The sequence below is a fragment of the Osmerus eperlanus genome, chromosome 5, assembly GCF_963692335.1.
Source record: "Osmerus eperlanus chromosome 5, fOsmEpe2.1, whole genome shotgun sequence".
NCBI lineage: Eukaryota > Metazoa > Chordata > Actinopteri > Osmeriformes > Osmeridae > Osmerus > Osmerus eperlanus.
In genome coordinates this window covers 20218701-20240981 of record NC_085022.1, presented here as the reverse complement: position 1 = coordinate 20240981, position 22281 = coordinate 20218701, and the positions used below count along the sequence as shown (strand labels likewise).

The 22281-nt window shown below is 48.6% G+C and overlaps 1 protein-coding gene across 1 annotated transcript; it reads left to right on the top strand.

Moving 5' to 3' along the window:
• The first annotated feature begins 696 nt into the window (after positions 1-696).
• cd82b (CD82 molecule b) lies at positions 697-17305 on the top strand. The gene is made up of 9 exons (XM_062462501.1): positions 697-820; positions 6319-6391; positions 7729-7801; positions 11812-11936; positions 12739-12813; positions 14713-14811; positions 15301-15474; positions 16090-16173; positions 16510-17305. The coding sequence occupies exons 2-9, from the start codon at positions 6329-6331 to the stop codon at positions 16585-16587; spliced, it is 771 nt and encodes a 256-aa protein (XP_062318485.1). The 5' UTR covers positions 697-820; positions 6319-6328; the 3' UTR covers positions 16588-17305.
• Positions 17306-22281: the final 4976 nt, after the last annotated feature.

Sequence of the window (22281 nt, the reverse complement as noted above, 5' to 3'; positions counted from 1 at the left end):
GGGGTGGTTAGCAAATTGTCAGTGTCAAAACGGACACCTGGCAAATGTGTCTATTGTGTCTTGTATTAATGTATTAATATGATGTGAGGTCCAGTTACCTGCGACACATTAAAACAGGTAGTATGGCTCCTTTTTATTAAGTATGAGCCCACACTTCTTTACTTTAACTTGAGTGGAAAAAGTGTAGTCAGTACTTCAATTTTGTGTGTGTGTGTGTGTGTGTGTGTGTGTGTGTGTGTGTGTGTGTGTGTGTGTGTGTGTGTGTGACGAGAAATTTAGGGTGACAAGAAGGCCGACTGTCTGACATTTAAACAAATGTGTAGATTGAGGATTAAGGGATTCTGTGGCAATGTAGCTAAAAGCTCTAGTGTTACTGTTTGCATTCTCCCCATGCTTTTAGCATACAATTTATCGAGCATGTTAATCCTGGGATCTTTAGGCCATTATGTCTATTTTGCCAACAAGCATGAAAAGCGTACAATATCAAGTTCCACGAAAATAATTTACTTAGTCGACCAACTCCAAATGTTTTGAATGAAGTAAGTCTTGCCTGTTTGTGACAAATTGATTCGAAAGCATCCCCAAAACAAGAACGTTCCCTAAATGAGTGTGCACTTCTAATGGAGGTTATAGGGACCGTCCAGACACGAAGGAGTTAATGAACTAACTCATGTCTACCGCATGGTGGGGTTCTGGGACGAACCTCTGCCCAAATCATTTACATTCACAGCCTTCACAGTTTCACACACGCACAACGCCAACGGGACGGGTAGGCAGGCAGCAGTCCATCTTCTAACGGTTCTCCGTTTTTTACATAAATGTAAGTATAATGTATCGGTGCCGCCAATGTGTCATAGTTGTTAAGTTTATATGTGAAGGAGTTAATGTCAGGTTTCGTTTCGAAACGCTTTGAATGTGGTATTTCAGAACTTTTCCAGCGACTTTATGCTAGGCAAGTCCTCGAGGAAACGCATGTCTTACTGTACTTCTTGGTGTCTGGAACACATTTGTCATGGAATCAGTGTCTCAGTGAGATTCACTTCAGCTGTCATACTCGCTGGAGAATTGAGATATGTATGTGTACTTAATTCGTCATTGGCTTCCTGTGCTTGCCAGCACAACCAGCTGTCACTACAACACCGGTCGAGTGACCACTTAACACTAGCTATGTAGCCTAAGTAGCAAGAAATGTTTTTGTGACGAAAAAATCTCAAGAGGCATTCATTGCTTACATGAAAGTGTTGCTGTTGCTATCACGGCAGTTAGATGCCTTGTTTAAACAGAGTTCATTGTGTGCCATGGTAATGGACACAGATGTGTTGTCTGGTCATATTTAACCGTTAGGGGTCTGTTTTGGTCCGAGGATTTGGCAGAGGTCACGTCATTAGGATGTAATGCACTGAATGGTACAAGCAAGAGTCTGTGCTTACCAAACACAAATATTTCCAATACAGGATTAGCCTAAAGGTGTTAAATTAGCCTCCATGGCAATACCTGCTTTTTTATGAGAAGGCTCATAGACTAGGGGCTATGAAAAGCAAGCCTTGCTGTAAATTTAAAGTATTGGTCTCTGAGTGGTCAGTTTTGGCAAGACTTTGACAAGACTCTTGTTTTCTCAGTTTTCTTATTGCCATTCACCATTATGTACGTGTGTGTGTGTGTATGTGTGTGTGTCAAGTGAGGCCCTCTTTGTCTGAAGGACTTTGTGCTTGTTTTTCCTGTGCCTACAGCTTAAAACACCATGCCGAAATTCATCCCCCCCAAAAGGCATAAAGGCACTTTCTGTTTTAATCTTACTGCACCTAAAATGTCTGGCACGGTCCAACTCTGGTTCTGGGTCTCTGGGTCTTTCTCAAGTTTCACAACGGAATGATTGAGTCATCACTCTTGGTCTGTGGTATCAGTAATGTGACTCACAATCACTGCCCCCTTACCATTGTTAGTAGAGGTGTGATACTGTAGGAGGGAACATCAACTCCACGGCGTCTACTGTAGGCTGTTCTCACTTGTTTTTTTCTGAATACCGAGGGTTATATTTATAACTAGAGAGGGTACAATTTCTGGGGAAATTGTAGGGTGTGCTTGCTTGCGTCGGTTGCACAGGGGTCCGTTTTTGAATGACATTTTTACAACTGATTTCTGTATATTTTATATGAAAATGCATACTTGTTATTTATAAAGATTAAATAGATTTAAAAGCATTTTTTTTTGCTGCTCATTTACAACTGAAAATACGAGTGAAGTGTAGAATGAAATAGATGTCTTATTTCCCCTGCAAGAGGCAGCCTCATCGTTGAATCAAAACGAATAAATTTGGCAGACCGGTGTAAAAATGGACCTAATCTCTATGACTTAAACGTCATTTTAATTTTTTCCCTTCTCGTGATATTTTCAGGCATGTAGCCTACTCATTGCATTCATTCATTAATAAAGAACCCCCTTTGAAGATTATTCTACGACGTTACCCGGCAGTAGAAGATGGAATCGCGATTCAGACAGTCCCATCTGCTAACTGAAAATATGCCCCCCAAAACGTAAATAAGCTTGACATTTATTTAGTGGTAAATCGCTCATTCATAAAAATCTCACTGGTAGCTTTCATTGTCAGTAACAACGCAAAATGCGACATAGCCCTGTGTGGAGAAGCTGCCCCGGTAAATTGTACTACTACGGTACAGAACTAGTAGACTACTGCTGTGTTCGTCTTGGTAGCGATTGCGTTGGTTGAATTGGATTTAACGTTCCGTTGTACGGTTTAGGCTGAAATAAATTATTTTCATGAACAGATTGACAACGTTTAGGCTGTGGCAATGAAGTTCAGGTTAGTAGTTAGATAGACTTTTGATTTAAGTAAGGGGAGTGCCGAACATGTTCTATCGCCGTTTGACTTCCTAAACAGCTGTGTAAGTTAGATGTTTTTGTCGTGTGTCTCGCGTAGGCTACAGCGTTGCAATGAGCAACACTGGTTTGAAACCACAGGTAATGATAATTTCACCAACAAATCGTTTACTTGTAATGTAATGTCATAGTAAATCCTACAAAGAAAATGTATTTGTGAGGAATATTTATTTTAACGATTGAAAACAGATGCATCATAGACCACTGTGGTGTGTTGCCCGGGCAACAGAGGCTAATGTCATGCTAATGCTTCAGTGAAATAGTAGACTACCGTTTCCGAAAATAGATGTGGGCCTACTTCCTTAATAATATCAGCTATTGTACATTACATTTCATAAGTGTTTCACATAACAAAGTCAAATGAGTAAATAGTTATCACCCTGGCCTCTTTGCTTGTGGCGTTTCTGCAGCTGCCTTGCAGTAAAGCTATAGTTAGCCTAGCTATCCCCCAAGTTAACAGATGCGAAACGAATGTTCTGCTACAGGTAGTCACGCGTGTTTTCGTGACGTTAGTGACGTAGTGACGTTAGTAACGTCAGTGACTGTGGCTAGAAAATTAGCCACCGTTAGCTTCACTTTTCACCACAAAAACGCAATTTCTACTTAAACCATGCAACGGAACGTAAATAAAAATACAACCAACGCAATCGCTAACAAGACGAACCTTTTGACACCGCCGTTGTGTATGTAGTCCAAATATTGACTGATCCTTAGGGGGGCGAAAATAAACAATAATAAATAATAATAAATATATATGTGAGATAACAAAGGTTGTGCCCTTGCCGAAGGCAAAGCACACCCAATAATAGTTACCCTGTGGTCTTCCTAGTCTGGCCTGGTTGTTCCTGTAGCCTACACCATATGGCCGCTGTTTTCTCTCAGATTTAAACCTTGACAGAGAAGCACTTACAGCAAGGACACATCAGCCAATTCATAACTGGCAGGAAGTGGCTTCAGTCAACAAACAGACTGTAGGTGGAACTCATAACTACCTAAGCCTGTGTTAAATCCCCAGTTCTCTCTATCTAGACGTCCACTCATACAATCTGCTTTAGGGGATTAGGAGATTTGTGTGTGTATCTGACTGCTACTCTGTGTGGTTTAGGTTTTTTTCTGAGGGCTGCTGTTGTAAACACGAGAGGCGAGGATACTGCTTTGTGCTCCGGATTGCGATTCAGTTCAATCCCGTCTGAACAGTTCAATAACTGGGTAATAAATAGCTATGACCATTTGAATAATTATTGGTCATGCCTGTGTGTGTGTGTGTGTGGACCAATATGTTTCCATGTCAGGACCTGTTAGGCCAGTTGACAGCAGTAGGATTTACTGCTCATATTAAGACCGAGCATAGCCTGTAGTACTATCTGTGCCTTTTGAAGTACGTGTGTGTTTGAAGTGAGTGTATGTTAGGGGGGGGGGGGGGGGGGTGCTTAGAGAGGAGAATATGTGGGAGGTCTTATTGTATGTGGTCAGTGCATGGTGTTTGCACTGAAACCAGCATAGTGTGAGATTGCATAGGCCTACCTTATATAAGCCCTTTAGAACCAAGCTTTAATGAATGCTTTATGGACGATCACCATGGAAACACATTGAAGTGTCAGGATCTTTTCCTTTGGAAGGGGTTGGGCCTACCTCCTCAGACACTCTGGTGTGTAGAGCAACGACCAGTGAACCACTGAGTTCGCATGCTCAACTGCACAGTCTCATGTCCAGTCTTTCCATGAGCGTAGGAGGAAGCTGTCCTATACGTCACATCACTTTCTCTTTTGCAGACTAGTCATTAATGACTGTCTCTGCTTTATTCAGCTCAGTGCCCTCACAGGGGAATGCCTGGGAAGAAATAGAGCCTGTAATGGCTCTCAAGGGAAAAATAGGCTCAGCTGTGAATGATGTACGCAAACACACACACAATACAGTAGCATTTGACGCTGAAGATACTTAACAACTTGCTGGCGACACTAACCTCGTGTTTTTCAAGCTCCATCGTATTAGGTGGGAAAAGGGGGGGTGGCTGAGCGGTGAGGGAGTCGGGCTAGTAATCCGAAGGTTGCCAGTTCGATTCCGGTCATGCAAACTGACGTTGTGTCCTTGGGCAAGGCACTTCACCCTACTTGCCTCGGGGGAATGTCCCTGTACTTACTGTAAGTCGCTCTGGATAAGAGCGTCTGCTAAATGACTTAATGTACTTAAGGTGTGTGCTATAGAACAAGGCCTGGCTGAGAGGACCTTGTGGTACAGGCTTGTCATGCGATAGCCTACATATGAGGAGTTGTCCTCATGCAATATTTTCAGACTGCAAATAACCAAAATGGCTGGTTGTGGTTCAGAGATTTCTGGAAAACAAACTGGCCAGTGTTTGCTTTGGTTTGGTGGAAGAGAGACCTGCCAGGGAGTTTCCAAACGTACCAATCTCTGGTACCGTTAATGACAGTATGCGGCAGGTGTCTCTCTGAAACACTTTTTTTATGATCTTGTCTGTTTATAGGTGTGTGTGTGTGTTGGGTTTCACTCTGACATCTGTTGCTGTTTCTATGTCAAAGTATGAAGTCTGAACCCAATTAAAGCTAAACTTGTTGTCTTGTTGTATCTGAAAAAAAAAACTTTCGGTTGACAATATGTTGCCATGACATCAGCTTTTTAATGAACTGGGTCATATGTTCCAGTTTTGCTTCTTTCATTTGCCTAGGAAAGTCCATAAACATGGCAGTTAACATGTTCACTGGGTTCACTGCCGTGTCTGTAAACACTGTAGTACAACCCAGTTCATTTGACATGTGACGGCAGTAGCTTGCTTCACCACAGACACAGTCACAATGACCACACCACGGTCTCACAAGGATCATGGCTCTCAGTCTGTCTCTTTGAGCACCCCCCCCCCCCCTCCAGAGGGGTTGGTTTAGTCCAGAATGGTCTTTAAAAGCTGCTCTTTCTGTGAAGCTTTGGAGACTGATGGCCCACGTGTAAGCTACACGGAACAAGACTAGATGTATCATAAGTGGTGGGTAAGCTTAACTAGGAAACAAGATTGCTGTTGTCTTAAGGAGGTAGTGGCACATTATAGAACAGAACTAAGTTAAGGGTTATGGGCTGTCTGAAAATGATGCTGCTTTATATCAAAGCCCTGCTTTGTCAAGATAGGCTACATGCTGTGCATGGGGTTGAATCTCACCCCCTCCTCTCTCTCTCTCTCTCTCTCTCTCTCTCTCTCTCTCTCTCTCTCTCTCTCTCTCTCTCTCTGTGTCTCCATCTTTGTATATTTCCATCTCTGTCCTTCTCGCTCTGTGTCTCTTTCTCCATCTTTGTCTCTCTCTATTTCTGTCTTTCCATCTTTGTCTTTCTCTATTTCTGTCTCTCTGATATTTAGTTTTCAGCTGCCGTGAAGTCAAACTAAAAATAAATTAATTTCCCTCTCTTTTCTAGAATCGTAACCATGGCAACGGGGTGCATAACGGCCACCAAGTACTTCCTGTTCCTGTTCAACCTCCTCTTCTTTGTAAGTGATCAGATATTCAATCCATAAGCACATCCTCTGTATATCCTGCAGAGTTCCAATGCTTTTTTTTCTTGCAATGTGAATGCTCTTGTTTCGCATGTAGTAACTGAGTGGATATTTACATTTTACATTTAGTCATTTAGCAGACGCTCTTATCCAGAGCGACTTAAAGTACAGGGACATTCCCCCCGAGGCAAGTAGGGTGAAGTGCCTTTCCCAAGGACACAACGTCATTTGACACGGCCGGGAATCAAACCAGCAACCTTCTGAGTAATAGCCCGATTCCCTAACCGCTCAGCCACCTGACTCCATATTTAAAGAGATTAGAATCAAAACAGCTTCTGAGACTTGTAGTAGGTATGGCACATTAGGAACCATCAAGGGAAGCCTTCTAAAGTGGCCCCACTTGAGAAGAGATGAGTTCTACCTGTTCCATGTCAGACCTACCACATCTACCACAGCATCACAGATGTGTCCCAAGTTCCCAACAACCCCCCCTACGTGCTTTTTTTAATCGACTCGACAGCCTTCGGGTCCTCCTCAACCCTCCCTGATGATGTCCAGACGCTTCCAGTGACAGTCCTAGTAAAACCGAGCGAGTCTTTTGATGTGAACACTCCTAGTCTGGGCTTTAATGGCTAGCGTCTGTGGTGCGAAGAGGCCGACCGTAAGAGGGGAGCAAGGGGCGGGCCACGCGGCTCCCGTGGCGCTAACACCCACCCTTAAGGGGGGAGGACTGACTGCTGACATGCTCTGGACGACACAACCACCCCCCCTTCACAAACCAACACCCTTCAAACAAGACCCCCGTAAATTACACACCAGTCCTGGGCTTTGCTTCCCAGTGGAACTGCAGCGGGGCCACTCATGCCCACGATTACCCCCTCCCACTTACGCCAGCGGTGAGAGGAGGCCCAGTGGAGTGTTTTTCCGGTACTTCCTGATCAGATCCAGATCCCACGGTCCTGGTCCTGAGACCCCCCCCACACACACACCTCCTGTTTCCCCATCCAGAGCTGTTCAGTGTTATGGGGGTCAGACTGAGTGGAATGGAAGATCTCCCATCCAAACCAGGGTTGGCTTCTTGATCCTGGTCCACATCATCTATCCTGTCTCAGTCTCCTCAGAAAGAGTGAAAGAGCGAGGGGAGGGTGGGACGAGGAGCTGATGTTTTCCAGATGGAAGAGAGAGAGAGAGTGAGGCAGGCTTCTTCCTTGCCTTGTCTCTCCTCTCCTCTGCACACATCTCCCAAATAGCTGCACGTTTGATCTGACTGTTTCCTACAGAAACTTCCAGCGGGTTCAACCGGTCTAAAGAGTTTCTCTCCTCCTCTGTAGATCTTTGGAGCGTTGATCATGGGATTCGGGCTCTGGGTTCTCCTTGACAACCAGAGCTTCATTGCAGTGCTACGTAAGTACATGCACACGCACACATGCCCCCACAGACACACAAGCACGCAGTCCTACCATATCCTGTGGTGGTAACCAGATGTTGAACCCTCTACCATGCACCAGTGTCTATCAGCAGCGGCAGAGAGACAGTCATACCGATTGGAGAGTGTATAATCCTAAACCCTACACCCCAGTCTTTGCAGCTTATGTGTATATCAGCTCTCTGGCCTCGTTCCCACGGACACAAGGGAAGAGCGCAATAAAACCAGAGGGATGTCAGCAGTAAACCAAAAATGTGACCCCCACTGCAAGCCTACGGGGTTCGCAACCGCTTGAAAGCTGCTCTGTGGTCAAACACACACACACACTCTGAGAGAGAGAGAGAGAGAGATAGGGAGAGAGAGACGGATAGAGAGAGAGGGATAGAGAGAGGGATAGAGAGAGAGGGAGAGAGACAGACAGAAGGAGAGAGAGAGAGAGAGAGAGAGAGAGAGAGAGAGAGAGAGAGAGAGAGAGAGAGGGCAGTGTCTGTCATAGGAGGAGGTGACTAACAGTAGACGGAGGCCTAGTTATCACAACATCTCAAGTAGTCTCATCCTGCGTTACAGAATAGCAGCTTACCTCACAGCAGTCCACTTCCTACTTCTTACTGTCGCTCACAGCAAGGGTGGTCTTATCTGCCAACTTGCCTGATGGCAGTTACCCACGTGTTGTTGACACACACACACAAGTGTGTTGTCGGGGATCTATTGCAGAAACGTATAAGAGGATAATGACATTACAGACACGCTGATTCCTGCAGCACCCTACCCAGTGGGCCTCAACAGCTCCTTAGGATGGCTGCGATTTGACCCTCCACAACGTAAGAAATGTGGTCCACACTCCATTAGGAAGTGCAGTCGAACTCTGATGGGAAGAACAGGGAGTCTTGGATGGAAAATACTATAAATCTTTCTGATTCACCCAAAATTATTTCAATGTGTTCAGCACAGATGGAGCATTGCCGAAAGCAGAAGTTTAGTTATTCACTCAGTGTTGGTTGCAAAAATGAAGTTTCTATAGTACTGCCAAAGAGTTAAGTCTCATGGAGAGAAAAAGTACACCATTTCCCTCTTAATCCAAGTTTACAGTTTGGGAATTATTAGTTAGCCTGTAGGTAATCCATCAACAAATCTAATGACTGGAGCAGAAAGCGAGATCCCTCTCTAAGGGCTGCCTTTGGAGCCGAAGTCTATATTTAGACGGGATGTCCATTCAGGCTTGAATAATGAGCTGGAGCCTGACAAAGACCGACCAGGGCTGGTCGAGTTTCCCGGACTTCGAAGACCATATTTCATAGGACGATGTCCTCACCCCTATCTGGACTGGACCCACGTCAAGGTCATTACCAAGCCGAGGCTGCATAGCGTTGATATGGTGTTCCGGAACACAGTGGACTAAGCATGGCGCCTTTTTATCACCTGAGGTAGGCTGGACCTTTGTTTACTGCTCCTGCAGAGATAGCTGAGATCCCACAGGCCTGCTAGCCTGAGAATATCCCCTCCCCTGTGGTCGCCCCAGCCCTCCTTCTCCATCCCTCTCCACCCTGGGTGTGTGTGTGTGTCAGGGGGGGACAGTGCTCCACCATGGCCCCAGGATGCCTACCCCCATACTGGGTCAGTACAGAGAACCACAGCAGCAAGCCACCGTGTTTATTGACTCTACAGGTCCTCAGAAGTTACTCTACAGTCTCACTGAAAACAGGATCTCTTTGTGTTTTTCATGTTCCATTCTAAACGGGCTATATTAATAGAGCCTTCTCCAGCTGCCTGCCTGACTATTCTGGGGTGGGGGAGGGAGTCTTGAGAATGTTTTAGTTTCAGTGTCTTGTTTTCCGTTTAAAGGATCGACTTTCAACCAAATGTTCTCTCTATCGGCGTCGTACTGTAAGATAGTTTACCATAGCAACCTCGCACGTCGAGTTTATCACACTGGCACTCACCAAAACACAGCTTACCTTTAGTTTAAACAAGAGACGGCCTTGGGGAAGCAGATTGGTGCGCTCCAAAGCACTGTGGGGCCTTTCTGTTTCTCGCTCAACAGTTTTTTAACGTTGGCTTTCGTTTAACCCTAAGCAACACTGCAAATAATATATCCGAGTCATAACGGTGTCATAGCTTTAATTTCAGCTTTCACGCTGCTGACACATGGCCCTATGTTTACAGTTTGAATCTGTATCTCATTATGGGCATTCATTTGGTCCCATTGCAAAGGCTGAATGTGTAGCCCTGGGTGTGTTTATACAGGGAGGCTCACAGGGCTTAAACCATCGCTCACCCCCCCTGAGACGCAGTCGTACAGGCCACCACTCTTGTCTCTTTAAATGGAAATTTCCGTGGAAACCACCAGAGGAACTATTTTAACATTTACAGTGGAGACATACATTGGAAACTTGCCACAGTACAAGACAGCGGAGCTCGCAGTGAGCGCAGTAACCAGGCATACAGATGTTGACTTCAGCAGAAAGCTATGCCGTAACATTGACCGCTGGAGATACGAACAGCTGCTGCCTGCCCAACCGAGGCGCGCCTGTGCCTCTGCAGCTCTGCAGCGCTGCAGCGCCCTGGATCACGCAGTCTGACACCTGGACCTTTTTGGGGAAGTGTCGTTCGAACCAGAAAACACCCATCGTGTGTTGCACTTCCGCAGAGCAGTGAGATGTGTTCCCTCGTCACAGAAACAGCTGATCTGTGTCTGGGTGGACATCCATGTTTGCGGCGAGAGGCTTCTGGCGCCTGGCGCTCCAACGAGCGTCCTCGTCCAGCCGTGTGACATCTCCTTCAGGCTCGACAGGGGTGGTTCTCAGCCCGGCCGGCAGACCTGGCCCTGTGGCCGCCCGTACCAGTAATCTAGGATGGAGACGGGGCTGGATATAGCCTGGATCCGTGTGTTCCTCCTCTATAAATGCTACCTCAGCTGCCACATGCAGCCTCTCTGGATGGGCTGAGCTCTGTACTTACCAGAGGAGGAGGCCCGCAGAGAGACCTTCAGCTTTTAATTACGCTCCGACCATCGGCATATGGATGTACGACTATGTAGAGCGAGGTTAAATAAGGAAGCTAAACAGAGGCACAAATGCTAAAGTGTGTGTGTGTGTGAGAGCTTTTCTCACAAGGTTATATACTACAGGTGTTATGAATATTTTAACATAAACACACAAAATATATCTGCAAGCAAATAATTAGTCACAAAGTGACTGCGTGAAGAACAAGACATGGGAATATGAAAGGAATCCAGCTTCCTTCCTCAGCCAATCCTTTGCTGAACATGGTGATTTATCTCCATGTTGGCAGCATAGATGGGACTCTGGTATCCAGGGTTTGTCCCACTGTACTGTGAGAACGGTGTTCTGGTTCTCCTTGGCCAGGCGCTTGGCGAGCTGGACCCTGATCACAGAGCTCGAAGGCTGGCTTCATCCCCAGCAGACTCAGCCTCTGATTGGAGCCCCTCCAGGAGAGATAACACAGAGCTGCAAAATGGCTGAACTCTCTTCCCCCTGGTTCCTTGTTCCTCCTCACACTGGATCTGCCCCAAACCCTCCCGCCCCCAACCCCTCACCCCCCCCCTTTATATATGTATCACAGTGTTTCCCCTAGGTTTACAGCTTTTGGGGGGGGGGGCGGGCGTGGGGGGTGGGGTGGGGGCGGCGACCATGTAGAGACAGAAATGACACGCCGTCGTGTAAATAAGATAAATAACATAAGGCCATTTAGTTTGTTTAATAAAAGAGCAAGCTATAGACCTGTGTTATAGGAAAGGTAACCTTAAATGACTTATTTTGTGATCGGGCGCTATATATATATATAAATTTTAAAAATGGGGGTGGGGCGCCCCCCTAATATAATGGTAGGGGAAACACTGTATCAAACACACACGCTGCCATTTAGACTAAATTGTGCATGTGCATCACCACCACGTAAACTGGAGATGCTGAATTTGCGAGTAAAGTGTTAACCTCTTCCTGTGTGTGTTTGTGTGTGTTTCCTACAGAGGAGTCTTCCAACACCCTGAAGGTGGCCTCCTACATCCTGATAGGTGTGGGGTCTCTCTCCATGGTCATGGGCTTCCTGGGCTGTATAGGAGCCATCTACGAGATCCGCTGCCTGCTTGGTCTGGTGAGTCACCCTGCGCGCCCCAGCTTGCCACACCGGCTCACACGGAAAACACACCTAAACAACCTCCAAGTGCCCCAGCCAGTAACATTTCAGTGTGGTTACAACTAGACATGTGACTCAACCAACTGCCAACACAACAAGAAACCACCAAACCCTTCGAGGCATGGTTGTAAGATGCCGATACGAAATGTGTTTTTCTGGAACAATGTTCTGCATTACTGTACCGCCAGGATTAAGCTCACTGCAGATTGTCATGGGCTCCACTGACCTCGGCCTTCTGTGTGTCCCCCAGGTTAGCATGTGTGGATTCACTAAGAGGGGGTTACAGGGATAAGCCAGGGGGATTTGGGGGTATGGCGTGGGGGTGCCTTGGCTGGGGCGGGGGGCGAGGGGGGGCGTTGGGCGGGGGACCTGCAACCTGCAGAGGGGTCGTGTTTGTAAGCTCTGCTGACCCACTTACCCTGATGACAATGACCAGCTGTCAGGCCCTCTGTCTAGGGAGCCCCCCCCCCACCTCCCTGTACACGCTGGCCTTTATGCATGGGAACTAAGGATGTCTACAGACACTGGGTAGAGAAGGTCAACACAACTCACAGTTAGCCTCCTTTGGAGATTACGATTAAGGAGGATTCTCACTGAAATGGAGAGAGAGGCCCTATTCTGGCGTACTTTCTCTACAGTATGCCGGTAGGATGACCCCTGTGTTGCCATGGTGACCGTGCATGTCCGAACCGTAGGCCGCGGCCTGAGCTGAGCGCCAAAAGGTGACCATCCCATAATGTTCTCCTCACGCTCTCCACAGTACTTCACCTGCCTCCTGCTCATCCTTGTTGCCCAGGTGACAGCCGGCGTGCTCATCTATTTCCAGAGAGACCTGGTGAGTTGACCTCAGCACGCACGCACACACACACACCGCACACACACCCCACGCTGACGCACAAACACACCGGACACACACACCACACACAGACGCACACTATCTCCCTCCAGGCCCACCTCTCCCTTGACCCTCCAACCCCCCATTTAATCCTTTTTCGCATCCGACCCCATCTCCCACTTCCCTCTCTCTGCACAGCTGGGACGTGCTGGGCATCCCCCCCCCCCCCTCCCCTACAGCTGTGCCCGCCTTTAAGACCTTTCCCCAACAGCAGCCTCTGAGGACCCCCCCCCCCCCCGTGACGGAGCTAGCTCTGCCGGAGTGGTGTGGGTGGGATCTGACAGCAGAGCAGCGTAGTCTGGCGTGGGCCGTGACTCAGAACAGGGGCCAACTGAAAGCGTGGGAGAACAGGTGCTCCCGGGGGTAGATGTTTCTTGTGAGGAAGAAGCAGGGGAACGGTACTGTACCCCCCCCCCCCCTCTCTCTCTCTCTCTCTCTGTTTCCCCTTCCGACCACAACCGGTGTTTGTGTGGGGAGAGAGAGACTGTTCCGGATATGTGTCAAAGGTATGGCAAGGTTAGTCTGAAGAGAGTCTGGAGGAGGACTTTGGTCCTGACGTGCCCACAGCGCCCTCTCCAGGTGGCAGCAGCACAGATCAGTGCAGATCTCAGACTCTCCAGTTAGACCCAACCTGGCTCTCTAGTTCACATCCAATCACGCTTTTTAAATGCGAACTGGTTTTGACTTTGAAAACATGTATAATGGCTTTAGGCCTACCAATTATGTAGGTGTGTGTGTGTGTGTGTGTGAGTGTTTGAAAGAGAAGAGGAGTGTTTTGTTTGAGCACCTCCACCCCTCTGTCCGGCTCCAGTTAAGCAAACACAGCTAGGCCCTGTAGCACTGCAACTACAGCAGTGTGGGATTGTGTTCGCCTTTAGAAGGAGTGTGTACAGTTGGTGGGTGTAGGTGTGTTCATGATCGTGGTCCTTGGCTCAGACATGTTCCCTGTGTTTAGGGCTTACCACAGGGCAGGGCAGGGCAGGGCAGAGGACAACCTTTTTCCTAGAAAAGGGTTAGGTGCTCTCTTCTCCTTCCCTGCTCTGCTTCGCTCCCCCTCTGCTTTCCTCTCACCTCCTCCTCTCCTCTCCTGGCACCTCCCCTCCTCTCCTCTCTCCTCCTCTCACCTCTTCTCCTCCTCTCCTCTAAGACAGTGCCCTGCAGACGCTCCACCTCCCAGCCGCCCTAACAGCCCGTGCACCATACACACTGCAGGTGCACCATACACACTGCAGGTGCACCATACACACTGCCCGTGCACCATACACACTGCCCGTGCACCATACACACTGCAGGTGCACCATACACACTGCAGGTGCACCATACACACTGTCCGTGCACCATACACACTGGCCGTGCACCATACACACTGGCCGTGCACCATACACACTGGCCGTGCACCATACACACTGCCCGTGCACCATACACACTGGCCGTGCACCATACACACTGGCCGTGCACCATACACACTGCCCGTGCACCATACACACTGGCCGTGCACCATACACACTGGCCGTGCACCATACACACTGGCCGTGCACCATACACACTGCAGGTGCACCATACACACTGGCCGTGCACCATACACACTGGCCGTGCACCATACACACTGCCCGTGCACCATACACACTGGCCGTGCACCATACACACTGGCCGTGCACCATACACACTGCAGGTGCACCACACACACTGCAGGTGCACCATACACACTGGCCGTGCACCATACACACTGCAGGTGCACCACACACACTACAGGTGCACCACACACACTGCAGGTGCCCTGCGTGTTCTTGGCCGTTCTGTGTGGGGTTTCAGTCCCTCTCCTGTCTCTCGTCCCTACAGCTGAAGAACGAGATGTCCAACATCATGAAGGGGATGCTGGCCAACTACACGGGCCAGAACAAGACCTCGGAGCTGACCTGGGACTACATTCAGAGGACGGTGGGTCTACAACACCAAAGGGTTTTGTTTATCAAGGCATTCGGTGACAGCGTCACTCAAAAGGATTGCTTAAGACGAGGTTCCCGGGTAACAACACTAAAATGATGACGCTCGTGACTTTGCCTCCATACCTCTGTTAGGACTGGAGCAGTACTGGAACACTGCTGAGGGGAGTGCTGAGTTTTCTCTCCCTCCTCTCCTGCCTCAGACACGCTCTCTAGCCAAGTCCCCCGCCCCCCCCCCCTCCCTCCAGATCTCTGGCAAGACACCAGCCTTTTGCATTGTCCCATGCAAAGTCTTACTATTTGAAAATGGTCCATTTTCAGCAGAGAGCATCGAATGAATGATGATTATAATTTGACTGAACAGTCGAAAAGTGCCTTTGCTCTGTCTTCTTATTTTTTAAGATTTTCCACCCCCCTTTTCTCTTTCTCACGCTATGTCTTTCTCCGTCTCACCCCCTCTCTCTCTCTCCCTCTCCCTCTCCAGATGATGTGCTGTGGATGGACACAGCCTTCTAACTGGTCGGAGAACGTGTGGATCAAGAACAGCTCTCAGATTCTGTACCCCTGCTCCTGCCGGAACGCCTCCCTGCCCGGCACCGACATCAAGGAATCAGGCCTGTGTGAGAGCATGTCCACGGACATGCCCATCTACCAAACGGTATTCCTGCGCCCCAAAACCTAGACCCTACAAAACCATGACCATGTAGTACAATACCTAGAACTCACAATGCAAAACCTACACCAAAATCTAGAACGTGCAGTAGAAAACCTCACAGCAAACCACACCTAGACGTGACAGAACATAGAACCTAGATCGTAGACGCTGCCATCCCCCAAACCTAGACCCTTAAAGCGAGGGTCTGATCGTGCTTGGAGCAGTCCTAGTACACCTACAGTGTAGGGATCTGAATAGACGGGCACCTCGTGTGCTGCGAGTGTCTGTTGACAGCTGCTGTCTTCAGACTTCAGATTCTTTGTTTGTGTTGAGCAAAGGCCTATATTCAGATGTCTCCCATGGCTCCCTGCTCGCTGCTTGGTTTGAGCCCCTCTCAGGATCCCCCTGGCCGAGGCCGTATTATTCTTCCTCAGTGCGGCCATGTCCAAAGACAACAGTTGGTGTTTAGAGAAGACACTGCTCTGTCCGGCTGGAATTGCTCCCCCATTAATCTCCCTCTCTCCACTTCCCTCCCTCCCTCCCTCCTACTCTCCTCTCCCTCACTGTCTATCCCTCATTCTCTTTCTCTCCTTTCTTCACTCTCATCCCCCGCTCCAGGGCTGCATACACAATGTGGAAGGCTGGCTCCTGGAGAACTGTGGAGTTATTCTTGGAATCTGTGTCGGAGTGGCAGTTGTGGAGGTATCTCTCTCTCTTTCTCTGTCTCTCTCTCCTTCCCACACACAAGCTTTCATGTGTGGTAGCAGGGGTGTAGCAAGTGGGTGGATGCCCCTGGAAGTCTAATTATAGGAGCTCCCCTTTTGCCCTGTGTGTGTGTGTGTGTGTGTGTGTGTTGGGTGTGTTTCAGGGGGGTGGGGTGCACTGGTTCAGTCCAATCACTCACACACACACTCAAACACATTTCTTTGCTCCTGTGCCAGTTCTGGATGTGTGTGTGTGTGTGTGTGTGTGTGTGTGTGTGTGTGTGCATGTAAGCCCTGATGGTGTGTGTCTAACCCAGTATTGTCTTCCTCCTAGCTTTTGGGCATGATCCTGTCCATGTGCCTCTGCAAGAGTGTTGTCCAGGAAGATTACACCAAGGTTCCCAAGTACTGAGACGGATGACGACTGGAGCCATGCAGCCCACACATGCCTGGACACACACACGCACACACAAACACGGAGAGGCAGCTGTCTCAAGCCATTAACCATCCTCTGTCAAGACAACTGTGTAGGTCTTGAACTCTTGTCTCTTCTCAGTCAAGTCTCCCATTTTTACACACACACACACACACACACATCTCATTCTATATGAACAAAGGACCTTGTTCTTTTTGGACATGCACTCGCTGTTTTACAATGGTTCGCCAATAATTCATATTTTTATCAGACAAAACAGCATTTATTTAGCACCAGTTTTGGATTCTGTTTTGAATGAAGCCAGAAGTTCAGGCATAATGACGTCCTCGTCGTCGGCGTGAACGAATGAACTGTGTCCCTGTCCTCTCCCCTGTGTCACTGTACTCCCCCCTGTGTCCATCTCCACTGTCCTCCCCCTGTGTCCTTGTCCTCCCCCCTGTGTCCCTGTCCTCCCCCCTGTGTCCCTGTCCTCCCCACTGTGTCCCTCTCCACTGTCCTCCCCCCTGTGTCCCTGTCCTCCCCCCTGTGTCCCTGTGTCCTTGTCCTCCCCCCTGTGTCCCTCTCCACTGTCCTCCCCCCTGTGTCCCTGTGTCCTTGTCCTCCCCCCTGTGTCCCTCTCCACTGTCCTCCCCCCTGTGTCCATCTCCACTGTCCTCCCCCCTGTGTCCCTGTCCTCCCCCCTGTGTCCCTGTCCTCCCCACTGTGTCCCTCTCCACTGTCCTCCCCCCTGTGTCCCTGTCCTCCCCCCTGTGTCCCTGTGTCCTTGTCCTCCCCCCTGTGTCCCTCTCCACTGTCCTCCCCCCTGTGTCCCTGTGTCCTTGTCCTCCCCCCTGTGTCCCTCTCCACTGTCCTCCCCCCTGTGTCCATCTCCACTGTCCTCCCCCCTGTGTCCCTGTCCTCTCCCCTGTGTCCCTGTCCTCCCCACTGTGTCCCTCTCCACTGTCCTCCCCCCTGTGTCCCTGTCCTCCCCCCTGTGTCCCTGTCCTCTCCCCTGTGTCACTGTCCTCTCCCCTGTGTCCCTGTCCTCCCCCCTGTGTCCCTCTCCACTGTCCTCCCCCCTGTGTCCCTCTCCACTGTCCTCCCCCCTGTGTCCCTCTCCACTGTCCTCCCCCCTGTGTCCCTCTCCACTGTCCTCCCCCCTGTGTCCCTCTCCACTGTCCTCCCCCCTGTGTCCCTCTCCACTGTCCTCCCCCCTGTGTCCCTCTCCACTGTCCTCCCCCTGTGTCCCGTTCCTCTCTCAAGCACTTCTGGTGATAGTGAGTAGACTTGTGAGAGTACTTTAGAGACATCTTGTAAACTGTTGATCGGTGTGGCAGACATTTGAGGCCTGCATAGGCCGGATGTGGAGAGGGGGGAAAGGGGGAGGCTGGAGATGGAGCGTGGTGTGGGTGTGGGTGGTGGATGCTATCGTGAATTAAGGCCACCCTTTAATCCCCATAGCTGGTATTTTTGGTCCTGGAAGGGGGGTGGAGGGTGGAGAGGCCTAGGTTGGTTCTCTCCTCCACCGCCCTAGCCCTAATAATAACCTTCCTCCACCAACCCCAACTCAACCCCACCCCCCTCCCCCCCACCCCGGGCGGGTTTGACTGGTTTCTGTCAAAAACTATGTGTGTGTAACGTGTTCGTCTGTTTCATTTTCTTTTATCAAAAAAAAAAACAAAAAAACGTTTTTTACATCTGTATATACATATAAATATATAACTTTAGTAAGGGATTAATAGTAGTCTGAGCTCCCTTGATCAGCGTTTTATACAGAACCCGGCAGAGGAAAGCGACCGCTTGTTTGCTCTAGTTTGGAGCATGTTATTGTTCTTTGTTTCCACTCTATTGTTAATGAGGTTCAGGCTTTGGCCCGGTGGAGCGCCGTGTCAGGACTGTTTGGGCAGAATCTGACTCTTGATACTTGATAGTTTGGAGATGACGTTGTGTTGGTTCGGTCCCCCTTTGTTCTGGTCTGGTGGCTTCAGCTCTGCCCCCCCCCACCCCCCCTTCCAAACACAATATACCGTAGCAAACCTGAGGGACTGAAAATCTTGGGGAAGAAAAAATATATTTTGTTATGTTTTTACGTTTTATTCTTAATGTATTTCACAGTAGTTTTGTTCATTTGGAGTAAGTTTGATTTGCCGTTTAAATATAAGTTAGCAAAGCTGGCAATGTCTTGCGAAGTTGACTCCCTTAATGAGTCAGATTTTAATCTATGAAGTTGGATAATTTAGACAATCTTTGAACACCTGCCAAATTTATGTTGTTATATTTAAGTGTAGATTAAGGCTTTTTATTGTATTGTAAGAATGTTTTACTTATAAATAAAAAAGATCCTATGTATTTTGTTGTGCAGGAAAATAAAAATGAAACATTACCCGAACCTGGTAGACACCATGTTCAAAGTATTCAGTATCAAGAATAGTTATTAAACTAAACCCACCTCTCAGTGTGTTTTTGTTCGTCATCATGTTGCCAAACTAATCCACGTCACAACAATCTGCACAATACTGAAGATGGACACCAGATGGCGGCGTATGCACACTTACATCTTGCTATTCTACACGTCAATAAAAGAAGAAAAGGTGAGAAGAAGAGAAATGTGTTATGTCTATTGATTCATGCAGGGCTCTCGAGTTTTATCAAAAGTTTGGCGTGATATTACCATGACTGTCAATGTTTGGGTACTAAAATCCTGGAGAACGGGACACTACTGGTGATTGGGTGGTAGGTGGCATTTAACACTGTACAACTCAAGACAGCTCTCAACTCGTCAGAAATCTTACCTCCGTATGCCTACGTCTCGTCTATTAATTGTATATAGCTGGACAAGTTATCCCTTCTCAGCGTGAGAAACATAAGTGTTGCTTGAGAAATGGTTGAAATGCGTCTCACGGCGAATGCGTGAGATTTGAGAGCCCTGGATGTTAATGAGTTGATAGAATTATGGGTGTGACATGATATTAACCCTTGTGTTATCTTCGGGTCATTCTGACCCATCAGTCATTGTGACCCACCGTCGTATTGCGACAAATTTACCGCATACAAAGACAAAGTGAAGCATTTTCTTTTAACAGCTAGGCTGTCTCAGACCCCCCACATTGCGATGGTTAAAAGAAAATTATTTTAATTTGTTTTTGTATTGGGTAAAATTGGGTAAACACAACGATGGTTCGTTATGAACCTTTGGGTCATGTGACCCGAAGGCAGCACGAGGGTTAAGTCGAATATGTTGCCACCAAATAATAGAGCTCATGCATTGGAGAAGTGTATTCTGTTGTGAATGCAAGATGTTTTTAACAATTGTTTTGACATTTCACTGTTGACATAACTCTCCATCCAGAGGGATAACTTAAAACAATCACCCTCCTTTTATATGAGACACAAGCACTTGATGTTTACACCTGAAATGAAAAATTATTCTATGGGCCAGACTAATAATACAGAACTAGCGAGGTTTTGAGGCCATGACTTCCATCTGTAGAGCCAGTGACTGCCTCAGTCGGTGGCAGAAAGCTGTAGCCAAACAAAGGAGTGTGTATAACAGCCTTCTTCTAACCCGTTGATGCTCTGTTTTCCATGACACCTAACCATTTACATTTAGCAGACGCTCTTACCCAGAGCGACTTACAGCACGTACAGGGACATTCCCCCGAGACAAGTAGGGTGAAGTGCCTTGCCCAAGGACACAACGTCATGGACACGGCCGGGAATCGAACTGGCAACCTTCGGATTACTAGCCCGACTCCCTCACCGCACAGCCACCTGACTCCCTCTAACCTTAACACACAGCTAGCTATAATGAGAGGTGCTTAACCCTTGTGCTGCCTTCGGGTCACATGACCCAAAGGTTCATAACGAACCATCGTTGTGTTTACCCAATTTTACCCAATACAAAAACAAATAAAAATAATTTTCTTTTAACCTTCGCAATGTGGGGGGTCTGAGACAGCCCAACGGTTAAAAGAAAATGCTTCACTTTGTTTTTGTATGCGGTAAAGTTGTCGCAATACGACGGTGGGTCACAATGACTGATGGGTCAGAATGACCCGAAGATAACACAAGGGTTAACTCTATCTCAGGGGACTGTGTTGACTATCTCAAATAGGACATGTGCCATCAGGGGGCCTCTACCTGCTAAACCCACCCAAGCTGGAAATCTCCCAGAATTCAATCTGCATATCTTCTCCAACAGAAGACCCCTGTGGAGCTGGGGGGCTTAGAGATCAAGAGCCTTATAAGGGAGAAAACAGGATTTGGGGAATGTCCCTTTGACTGTTGTGTTTTCTATCTGTTCCAAGTTCAAGAACGTTCTGGTGGAATGATTGGACCTCTGGTTTCGCCCGCTCTCTGTACCTCTAGCGTGGATCCACTGGGAGGAAACGGTGTGTGTGTGTGTGTGTGTGTGTGTGTCGTGGAGAGAGAGTGGGCTCATGGCCAGGCCAGTGCTGTTGGATCCATTCAGAGTTCCTTTCGGAATATAAGTTCAACACACACACACAGGCCTGAGGTAGTGAGGAAGGAAGGCCTAGTGTGTTTCCACACCGCTGTCTTTGGACCCAGAGACCAGGAAGTGGTCCGAAGGGTCATCAGAGAGGCTGGGCTTGTTTGGAAGGGTTCGCTGGTGAAGGCCAGGGCTCCACAAGGAAGCAGTGAGGAAGCCAACCCCATTAGAAGTATCGTCCCCCAGTAGCTCTTTTTTTCCATTTCTACAGCCTTTTGGTCGGAATTATAGAGTTGTATGACATCTGTACCGGTCAGATGTCATACAGCTTCCTCTGTTAGTAGTTGGGCCTTACTAACAGAGGAAAGAGTGTAGGTGTGTGTGGTTTCTGCCCTACAGGATGTGGTTCAGCGACCGATTGGCTGCGGATCACGGTGTGTTTTTTCCCTCTGAGCTTCCAGGACCGTTGGTGCAGATCCAAGCCGGAGGCTGTAATGGGCTCCCCAGCGCTGCCCAGTGCCCTCTTCCTCTTCTCATAGCAGCTTCCTGTTCTCACTGCTTTCCCTCCGACCCTCACTCACAGCACAATGGAACCCACCTCCACCTGCTGACCCTACCCCCCCCCACCCCCCCCACCCCTCCCTCCTGCACCCCCTTCCCTGCGCATCCTGTTTTTATTGGGTGCTGGGGATTAGGTGCCCCCTCCCCCTTACAGACACTGCCACAGACAGAGACACACACCCTGCCAGGATGAGGTCAGTGCAGTCTGCACACACTCACCCACATTCATCTGTGAGTCAGCCCATCTAAGAGAGCGTCTCCTCCTTGCTGTAGATCGCCCTGAGCCTGAGGAGTTGATAAGAGAACGGGGCCGTGTGCGTCGCTGTGTTCCTGGATGGAAGATCAGTCTCGTTCCATTAGCTGTTTAAATTGTTTCCCTGATAGGTTGAGAGGCAGCAAGCGACTCAGGTCAGCGGGCACCCAGCGCCTCATTTCCTGCCCAGTGGCCCGCCGAGCCAAGAGAAGACAGCACACCTCCCTCTGCTCTCTCTCCTGCTCTCTCTCTCCCTCTGCTCTCTCTCCTGCTCTCTCTCTCCCTCTGCTCTCTTTCCTGCTCTCTCTCTCCCTCTGCTCTTCCTCTCTCTCTCTGCTCTCTCTCCTGCTCTCTCTCCTGCTCTCGTCTCTCCTGCTCGCTCTCTCCCTCTGCTCTCTCTCCCTCTCTCTCTCTCCTTCACTCTGTC